At 31.2% G+C, this 10,575-nt stretch overlaps 1 protein-coding gene across 6 annotated transcripts; it reads right to left on the reverse strand.

Annotated features, from left to right (window-relative positions):
- Positions 1–277: 277 nt before the first annotated feature.
- LOC114262523 (NAC domain-containing protein 75) lies at positions 278–8,528 on the reverse strand. 6 transcript variants are annotated; one of them, XM_082870491.1, is made up of 7 exons: positions 8,310–8,528; positions 7,491–7,794; positions 7,049–7,226; positions 6,119–6,702; positions 4,554–4,835; positions 2,581–2,682; positions 278–915 (listed from the first exon to the last, which is right to left on the reverse strand). In XM_082870491.1, exons 2-7 carry the CDS (start codon positions 7,614–7,616, stop codon positions 826–828), a joined length of 1,362 nt encoding a protein of 453 aa, XP_082726617.1. In that variant the 5' UTR covers positions 7,617–7,794; positions 8,310–8,528; the 3' UTR covers positions 278–825. The 6 variants fall into 6 exon arrangements, with proteins under 6 accessions (XP_082726617.1, XP_028058690.2, XP_028058691.2 ...); XM_028202889.2 differs by having other exon boundaries at positions 278–918; XM_028202890.2 differs by having other exon boundaries at positions 8,231–8,502.
- Positions 8,529–10,575: the final 2,047 nt, after the last annotated feature.

The following is a 10,575-nucleotide window of genomic DNA, read 5'->3' on the forward strand; positions in this document are numbered from 1 at the left end:
AAATAAAAACTTGTGTACACCATTATTGATATGTTATCAGTTGTAAAAGCTCAGGTGAAAAGTCATATGATTAGACAATCTTATCTATATTAAATGACCAAATTCTTATATTTTTCTTTAGAGAAGAATATAAATGAAGGATCCGACATATCACAATCCTCTATAGATTTGAGCTTTCAAGCTAATGGGTCCGATCAACCGCATGATCTAACTTTTAAAACTTCCCACATATAATTTTCCGAAAATATCCAAGCAGTGGAAAAATTGAGAGCACTAATAAAATTTATAATTTCTTTAACACATTTTCATTTCTATAAAGGGAATTCATTCTATACCCAATACATATTCTATTCGAAAAGTGACTGTCCATGACACATTTAGCAAAGTTTCTTTTGCATGCAATTTGCACAAACCCTAACGTGTTTGTCTTGTAAAAAAAAAAAAACAATAAAAGAAATTATACAAACAACTATAATAAACAAATATTAAGAATAGGGCATAAAAGATGATATTGTAATCATAATGGTGATGATTTTCATGCAGGATATGGGATTTGCTTTGGGTCTTTGGTTTCCCCTTCTATTGTCAGTAGAGAGCAGCCTTTCTTGGTCACTTTTCTTTTCTTTGTAGCTCTTTCTTTTTCCTTTTGATATTCTTCTTTCTTTCTTTTCCAACATCGGTTGTTTGTACAGTTAGTTCAGTTGAGCCAACAGACCTTAAGTTTTCGACCCTCCCACAAGAAAAGAGAGAGAAAAAAAAAAGGAGCAGACCATAGATAGTTTCTATAGGTTTTTGTTTATTTTCTCTGATTTTCTTTTCTTGCTACTACCCATGATGATCTGGGTTGTCAGGATCAGGCCAGAAGTTGGAGTACTTCAACCAATCTGATTCTTGTGGATTTGTGATGGATGACTCCTGCTATAAGAATGGAAGCATGTGCAGAAAAGGGTTAGGGTTAAAAACGAAAACAAAAAAAAACAAGGAAGAATAACTGAAGAAACTGCCTCTTTTGTCCTTTTTTTAAATGAATCAAGTTGTCTCTGTATTTTTATTTTTTCTTAGGAGACCAGGCATGAGAAGTTTTTTGGGTCATTGTCTTCTTTTTTTTTTTTTAACATCTTTTTAAATTAATTCTTAATTTGTGTTCTTTTGTGTTTTTTAAGGTCGAGGATATCATATGAGGAAAATCTTTTCTAGTTACCCATCATTTTCTTTGTTAGATACAGTTGGGATTTTGCTCTTACTAGCATGAAATTCAGTTTTTTCGCCCCTTTTCTTTTTAATTAAAAAAAAAAAATACAAAACACACACACACACTCTGAATTGAGGCAAAAACACATTTTTACACCTAATTCAAAATGATAAGAAGAAAAGATAAGGGTTTGTTTTTCAGTTATACTTAGGATTCGTTTGAGAAATGGGTTGACTTTTTGGTTATTTTAACCTGGAACTAAAAAATCTTGTTTGGGAAGGACTTTTTGACTTTTTTGACTTTTTGTAAGAAGAAGAATGTAATTATTATGGGTTAGATGTGATGTTTTGTCTTGTTGGGCTAAAATAGCCTATTTTATCTTATATGACTATTTTAGCCCAAACCCTCATTCCCAAACGGAGGCTTAGGATTCTTTTTAAAGTGCTAGTACTTAACATTATCTCTAGGATAACCCATGTTCAAAAAATAAAAAAGACAAAAGAAAGAGTACCTGTGTAGGGTGAATACACATTGCCCCTAATGTATACTTTAACTTCTTGCTATGCCAAAATGATCCTTATAATATCTTATGTACAAGAAAAAAAAGATAAGGGATTTTTTTTCAGTTTTTCTACTTAGGATTCTTCTAAAAGTACTCTTACATTCTCTCTCATAACAACGTAGGTTCAAATAAGGAAAGTTCATAATGTACTTCTAGCTGCCTTTAAATTTTCACATTTTGCACTCCCATTACATCGTAGAGCTGAGAGTGTATTGAAAATATGAAAACATAGGATTCCTAGTTATAGAAAAACATATATACACTTTCTTTTTCTTTTTTATCGCTAAAAAATGAAATTTTATTAACAATTAAAGAACAAGTACACCCCAAACTCCAAGGAGAGGAAACTGCATCATTTTCCATTTTTTTGGTATTTTTCACAAAAAAATTATTTGATGCTCCAGGGGTGACACTTGTCCATATCTCTCACCAATCATTATGCACTATGTCCTTTGTTCTTTCTCAATCACTCAATACAAAATTACGAGCTCAACCTCTTCCAATCACAGAGATCTTGAGACGCCACATAGTCACATCCCCAAACCGCCAAATAACTTCTCATTTTTCAGAGTGTATTCTTTATATGGAAATAAAAATCACCTATAAAAATAGAAAAGAGGAAAAAGTAAAAGAGAAAAGAAAAGGCTTCTAATTTGGCTCTTTAGTTTTAAATAATAGTAATAAAGAAGCAGATGTTTCCTTGTCTGTCTTTTTTAATCCTTCTTGTTTACCTTTTTTTTTTTTTTTTTTTTTTTCCATCTAGGCTTAGTTGATATGGTGACACACAAGGCACATTAATTTCAGAGTCAAAAAGTTAGATACTCACTTCTTTCATATCAGTGGATGTGCAACCCATTATGAGTTCCTCCAATCCTGAAGCAGACCTCCCTCCCATTTTATGATGTTGTTGCTGCTGCTGCTGTTGTTGCTGCCAAAAGATCATAGTCATTTAGAACAAAAAAAACAAGACACAATCATCTATAAGATCATGTATTGTCTGCAGAAATCAATGATATTATTACCTGTTTGCAACTTAGCTGACAATAAAAGTTCTTATTTAGTGCAGTTTACTTTTTATAATTTTTTTTTTTTTGGGCGAATTACCCTATTCTTGTTATTTATTTATTTATTTATTTTATTAATTTGGTTGTTATGCTTTTATTGGCTTGATTTTATTTCCGAAAAATTTGTTTTATGTCTATTGATCCAATTAATAACAGATATTATATTTTAGACCAAAAAATGTTTACATGTTTGCTTTTAAGAAATGGTCCAAAAATATAGCATTCATTATTGAATAGATCAAATTGAGATACATGTTTGCTTTTGGAAAATTAAATTTTTTGAGCCAAAATCAAGCCCATTGAAAATGCATAGACTAAATTGACACAAATAAAAAAGTATAGAAACTATCAATATAATTTGTTGTACTTTTTTTGTGACAAAGTGTTTGGTGTTGCTTATGTTATGATGTAAAAATAACTTAAATAAATTTTAAAAAACTGGTCATTGACAAATTGAAAAGAAATTATGAAATAAATGTTTAAGAAAATAAACAAGTAGAAAAATATTAAGAATTCTCAATCAATAACCAAGATTCACTTACCTATGAACTCACAATAACAACGTCAAATATGAATATTCGATTTGTCAGTCCGTCTGGAATTATTTTATGCGAAGCTAGACTTTCTCTAATCATTTTTCATAATTTACAGGTGCACCATAATTGTATATATGGTCAAGGTGAAACTTGGCATGAGGTAATTGGATATCTCCCTACACTCTGAGAGCAATTTTTGTTACATGATGTATTTTTTTTTTATCAACAAAAAAAGGAAATTTTATTCGTGAAAACGTATGAGACATAGTAGAATACATCAATAAAGGGGATCAATAAAGGGGATGGTAAGGGAAATGGTAAAAGTATTTAGACATAGATAAGGTAAAAATATTGAAACATTCGAATACAAAATGTTATCTCAACTCAACAGCTACCAATTTGGCCGCATATACATGGAGAGAGATTTGTGATACTTTTAAGAATATGAAGAAAATAAGATTTGGGTTGTACTCCTTTCTTTTACATCAACATATTTTCTTTTTTAGCCCTTTCAAAAAATATGAATAATTAAATTTCACTTTATTCTCTTATAATTTGATTTATGTGCTCGCATAATTGTTTATCATTTAAAAATAAACACATAATGATTTCTTATCATTTAGAAATAAACATATAATATTACTCTTATGATTGAGATAAAGTGTAATGTCGGCCCATTAATAATTAAAGTAAAAAGGCTAAAATATCTTTGTACATAATTAATTTATTTCATTGTGCAAATCATAGAAAGTTTTTCATTTTTCTTTGAAGCAAAATTCACTTATGTGTCTTTTCATGCACTTTTTTCTCTTTGATCGGCGAAAATTAATTGTTAATTGTTAGATTAGTATCAATAAGAATAAGTTTCTCCACTCTTACAAAAAATTGAAGAGTAGGGTTAGAAATCTCAAAAGTTCTACCACAAGTTTTACCAAAAGACTCACATAGTGTGGGTCTCACACTCATCTGAGACATTTAGTAGAATTTTTGGAGTCTCTAATATTACTCAGAACTGAACCCTTGAGAGAATTATGGTGACCAATTAAGTTAGGTCTAGTTGGTTGTCTTCTGATACACTTTAATCCATAAATTATAAGAAGATTATGTGTTTATTTTCAAATGATGAAAGGCATAACGTTAGGTCCCCCCCAAAAAAAACAAAAAAAACAAAACAAAAAGAGTTGGGTTGTGTTGGTTACCTGGAAATTTTCATTTTGGAGCATTAATCTGGAGACCTCATCAAGAATAATGGAGGTGTGATGGAGTGGAGGTGGAGAGATGATGGTAGATATTGAGTGTGAAGGCCTGCTAATGTGGAATGCTGTTGTGGCCATCTGATGTTGTTGTTGTTGATGTTGATGTTGATGTTGATGTTGTTCATGGGTCACGTGATGAGCCCTTTGGTGCTCGTGGAAGTCACGCTCTTCGCACGTGACTGATGCCTGTGCCTCCCTTACAGTTGAAGCCTCACTCACTCCAACCTGCAAACAAACGAACACCCCATCCATGAAAACAGTTTGCTATCTAACTATATGTTGTCCATTTTCAACTTCTCTTTTCTTTCTTTTCTCTCTTTTCCTTTTTTTGTTCTCTCTCTTTATCTTTCTTAGCTCTATCTCTCTCATTGAGTTTGTGTATTGCTTTGGTATTTTTCTTTTCTTGTCTTTTGGTGCGTAATTAGGATGTTTTGCTAGATGACAGTTATTATCAAGTGAGTTTCATATAGTTTTCATACTGTGTCTGTGTGTGCAAGCAAGAAATATGATGACAAAAGCAACCCTTGAACTTTTTGTATTCATCCCTTTTTACCTTGCGTTGTTGTTGTTGTTGTTCAACATGTAAGACTCAGTTGATGTTAGTTGCTAAATCTTTTACATCAACAACAACACCAACATGGTTTACACGCCCAAAAGAAGAAGAAAAAACAAGAAGAAATAAATCTACTAACTTTAATGCATACATACATACATGCATATAGAATATAAATAATAAAATCATATTTATTTTTAATAATATAATTTTTTGATAAGATACTCATCAACAATTTAGCATGATATTTGAGTAGTCAATAGATCGTGAATGGGCCAAGCTCTTGATTGTTTGATGCAATTTCTAACAAATTGAAAGTTGATTATCAAAAAATAAAAAATAAAAATACATCTCTACTTCTCAATCATACACTTTTTTCAATTTATTTATACTATTTCTAAATCTATAAACAAACAAAAGCTACTTCAAACGCCATGCCACATATTTTGAAAGAAAAAAATCATAAGATTCTCCTTAAACTGCACCATATAGTCCCAATATCAGCTGATCATACATATCATATCAGCCAATACATTTTGGAATTTGGACTTTCGATACCAATCTCATCCAATATCGGCCAATATATTACCCTATCATCGACATTAATATATATATTCCGTTATTTTAATGGGTTGAAAGCCTATTAGGATCCTACCTGGCTTTTGGTGGCAGCATTTTTTGTCTTTGAAGTACCACCTTTTGTTTTTCTTTTGTTGGTTCCTCACCAACTGGCGCTTAGAGCTTCGTGTTAGCTCTAAGCTCCTCTTTATTGATGTATCCAATCATACTTTGTATGCGTCATCAATAAAGATTTATTTGCCGATCAAAAAAAAATATTCCGTTATTTTAAAACCATAGATTTAACCTAAGCTTTTAACTAGGATAGGTTATCAACTATTTAATAGTCTGTAAAAAACATTGAATGAGCTAGCATCACGTATGTATGGATACCTACCTCATCAAAGCTTTTCCTAAACGGGGCAAAGCTAAATTGGTCAGCTTTCAATTGTTGAATGTCCATGGCACTATAACTTGACATTGCAGCTCCAACACCAGCTGCAGCAGACAGTTCATCTCTCTGATTAATTACCTCCTTGGAAGAGCAACTCCCACTGCCACCGCTATCTCTTCCGCTAATAGGCTCGCTGTTTCCTTCTCCAGTGGTGGTGGCGGTGGTTCCAGTACTCCTCTCCGACCAATTACATTGCCTCGGCTGAGTCTGATAGAATATCTTTGAAACCACAAGTTCTCCTTCTTTCTCTTCCTCATATTGACCTAAGTGGTATTGATGCATAACCCAATTGGTTTTCTCGGGTTTTCTATTCTTACCGAAATTTGTGTAGAGGACTAGAATTTTCTTGCACCCTTTTTGCTTTCCATTTACCATGACCGGCCTCGTCTTCCCAGTTTTGTGCCACCGTGTTTCTCCGCCTTGTAGGTCACATTCGGTTTGGATTTTCCGTCTCTTTCGTGTACCGGTTGTGTAGGCCTTTGAAGGTCTGTGAAAGAAATGCCTACTCAATCCATCTCTTGTGACTCCTGAAAGAAAGAGTGCAAGTTTAGCCAAAATCAAAGTTAGGTTTACTTAGGTATAACAAACTAAGTGACACAACAGAATACCCAAAAGTCATAACCGACAGGAAGGGATGATGAAACAAACCCTAGAAAACCATCAAATTAAAGATACAATTTTGAAACTTAAAGAAGACTAGATAGTAAAACCTAATACATTGAATTAGGGAAGACTAGTACAAGCATACACCTCCATTTTTTTAGGCTGGTATTGTCTGATATAGGCCGATATATGACCGTATCATCTATTCCAGTACGTATCCCATTACCATGATACATCTAGAGAGAGAGAGAACAAATATTAATTTCTGACCTGGAAGTCTTTCAGGATGAGTATAACAAATCCCATCTTCTCCTTCAATGGTGGGGATGAATTCATCTATCAAAGGGTGAGATTTTGAGTCTTTAGCTTCAACCTTTGCTTCAAGATGTTCTATCAATTCTTGGTCTGTTGGATCAAATTTCACTCCCGCTGGTAGACCTACCCAATCCTGCAAACTCCATTATCATCAATAAAAATGAAAAAGAAAGGAAAAGAAGAATTGCATTTAAATTTGATTTTAGTTAAAATGGAAAAATTATCAAGTACAAATAAGATTACTCAAAAAAAAAAAAAAAAAAAAAAAAAGAAAAAAAAAAAGAAAGAAAAGAATTAAACAAGAAGCATCATTCTTATCTTATTTGATTATTCTTTTGTGAAAATCTTATTGTTGAAGCCAAGAATATTATTATGAGATATAAATTATAATCCGTACCGGCTTTCCTTCAAGCTTGTGTCCGCAACCGGGGCACTGTTTGGATCCACACAACTGATGCTCTTCAAGCTTTGCATCAATAAGATCAGAACTACTGATAGAACCACCCAACTGATTCTTATTCATGGCTAACACTTGGAACGTACCGCGATGCCTCCTCCTTTTTATTAACTCAGTTGAAACTCTTCTTCAATAAAATTAATCAAAATCACATGCCCCAATTTACCCTCTACGGTTGGAACTTCGATATCAATCAACATCCATCTGCTAGAGTCAAAATACTGATAGAGATGGATCTGATGTTCTGTTAAAACAAAAACAAAAACAAAATTGATGAGTACGTTAGGATGAACATAAAATCATGGAAGTCTACTAATTTATTATATTGGCAAAAAAAATTATGACTTGCAGGGATGATTCAAGAAGAAAAACAAGAAAAAGTTTAGTGATTCAGCCATAACACAAACAAGAAAAAGTTTAGTAATTCAGCCATAACACAAACAAGAAAAAGTTTAGTAATTCAGCCATAACACAACCAAAAAAAAAAGTGAGATGAATTTGAAGAAATTGAACAAAACCAGATGATAGATTACCCAAAAGTGGAAATATTATCAAAGAAAAACTAGAAAGGCCAAGAGAAGAGAAGAGGAGAGAGAGAGAGTTAGGTGGAATAAGAAGAAGAGGAAAGAGGGAGGGGAAAAGAAGAAACTGTCACAGTAGAGGGGTTTGAGCTATAAAACCTGCTTTAACCATGGAAAACACCAGAATTCCCTCTACTTTAACTGAAGCCAGTGAGATAAAGGAAAAGGCATCACATACCCTATATACCACCTTTAACTCTTTGCTAATTTAAGCAGCTCTTGTAGGCGGTTTTTAGAGAGAGAAAGTAAGGGCAAAGGAGAGAGAGAGAGAGAGAGAGAGAGAGATAACAGGATAGAAAGAAAAACAAGTTGGTTTTTTTTTTTTTTTTTTTTTTATAAATAAATAAAGGCTTTAAGGGCTCTCATACCCTGCCTTTGTTTTGAGAGTCTCTTGACTAGTACTAAAGCAAAAGCTAAGAAACGGCCTTCATAGCTGTTACCAAAGCACATCCTCAAAAGCACAGTAACCCATCTGTATTATTAATTTTATTCAAGCTAATCATATATTATATATATATTTGATTGCATTTTCATAGAAAAAGCTTGATTCAGTACAATAAAGTTGCTTATTGTAAAATCTAACTATTTAAGTTTGCATTTGTATTTAGTTAATTAAAAACTCATTTGATATCTATTTGTAAAGTAAATAAATTATACTTAAACATAATTTGATTTTTTTTATTAGAGAAAAAGTGATTTGATTGATGTAAAGGAATTATAAACTTATTAAGAATATTTGGTGTAATTTTTCTCAAATTGAAAGTTGATAATGAAAAAATAAATATAATTTCCAGCATTCCAAAAAATGAGCTTGTTTAAAATTGTTTTTTTCCTTATAAGTAATAAGTAAAAACTGCATCAAACACTAGCATAAAAAATAAAATAATAATAATAATAAATAAAAATGAAGATGTAAATAATTTTTGTAAGCTGCACAAAATAGCTCAATTGATTTTTGAGCTTGAATCGATAAATTTATTTTCATTATAATAAATAAATAAACAACTAGGACTTAGACTGAAGAGAAAAGGGAAAAAAATTAATTTGGTAAATTTTTTAAATCAAATTTAAATAACACCATATTCAGCTCAATTCAACTAATTTAAAACGAACGTTATTTTTTTTGATCGGCAAAATTTTTTTTTATTGATGTAGAAAACAAGTACAAAGTACAAAACGAACTACATCAAAAAAAGAAGAGGGAAGTGCAAAAGCATCACAATGAGTTAAATCATCCCAACTAGGTTGGCACCAAAAAATTCATCCCAACAAACGCTATGTATATTTGTCCAAAGAAAATTAAAAACTTGGAGAAATTTTTTCAGTGTAGGCTTTTGTAAAAAATTACAAATAAGTGGTAAACTTTGTACATATTAATAATTAAATGGAGGATTTGGTCAAAACCCGCTCATAATAAAATTTTAAGGCATTAAGGATAAGCACAAAAAAAAATTTCTTGAAAAGTTCAACAAATAACACTATTATCAAAATATTAAATTTAAAATAATATAATTTTTGATGTAGTTTTTAATAAAATTAATATTTTTAAAATTCTTTCACTAAGATCTATCAAATAAATTCTATGTTGATTATGAAATTCTTTATAATTTTTTTTTTATTACCGTTGAAATTGATGTAAACCGTAACAGTAACATATTACTCTATTTGACAGTAACATGTTACCCTATCTCATAATAACATGTTACTCTGTTTGATAATTATTCTATTTGACAGTAACATGTTACTCTATCTCAGAATAACATGTTAATCTGACAATATTGTCCAAAAAAGGGGAGAAAAAAAAAAGAAAATATTTTATTTTATTCTTATTCAATTATTATCTCCTTAGAGAGTTTATGAAGAAAAATAAATTAAACTGTCCTTTTTACCAAATAAGAGTCCAGTGAAAAAATTTTGACTAAATTTTCTTAGTTAAAGTCGTAAACCTTTTCATGAATTGTAATCATTTTTTATTAGTATCACCGGTTGGTAATTTTTCTTTAAAACTTCACATTTTACGTGGCAGTAGTAAAATAGCTAGTTTTGAGAATGGAGAAAAGAAAAAAAGAAAAAAAAAAAAAAACGATATCAGGAAATTCTTACAGTTTGATAATCTGATACAAAAACTATAATTGAGGAAAACAGAATAGAAAATGATGATAGGAATCACATGGGTTTTGAACTGGAGTGCTGATCATGATTCTATTGCCATGAATGTAGCATACAGAGAGAGAGAGAGAATTACAAGGTTGCTTGACATGCAAGGAAAATGAGCAGTGTACTTGATGGACCACCACCACCCTTGTAATTAAATATAATTCTCTATCATATAAAAAAAAAAAATTCAACTAGACTTCAACAAGAAGCACCCAAATAAATTAGTTCATCTAAAAACCGAATTCAGGACCAAAAATACATGTATTGTCAACTTTTAAATGTATTAA

This window comes from Camellia sinensis, chromosome 5 (genome assembly GCF_055761805.1).
Source record: "Camellia sinensis isolate YWXY chromosome 5, ASM5576180v1, whole genome shotgun sequence".
NCBI lineage: Eukaryota > Viridiplantae > Streptophyta > Magnoliopsida > Ericales > Theaceae > Camellia > Camellia sinensis.

Coding starts and splice junctions, on each gene's coding strand:
- LOC114262523 (XM_028202889.2), bottom strand. CDS start 7,616: ATGAATAAGAATCAGTTGGGTGGTTCTATCAGTAGTTCTGATCTTATT. Junction 6,703..7,048: donor TCATCCTGAAAGACTTCCAG/GTCAGAAATTAA, acceptor TCTTTCTTTCAG/GAGTCACAAGAGATGGATTG. Junction 4,836..6,118: donor TTAGGAAAAGCTTTGATGAG/GTAGGTATCCAT, acceptor GTTTGTTTGCAG/GTTGGAGTGAGTGAGGCTTC.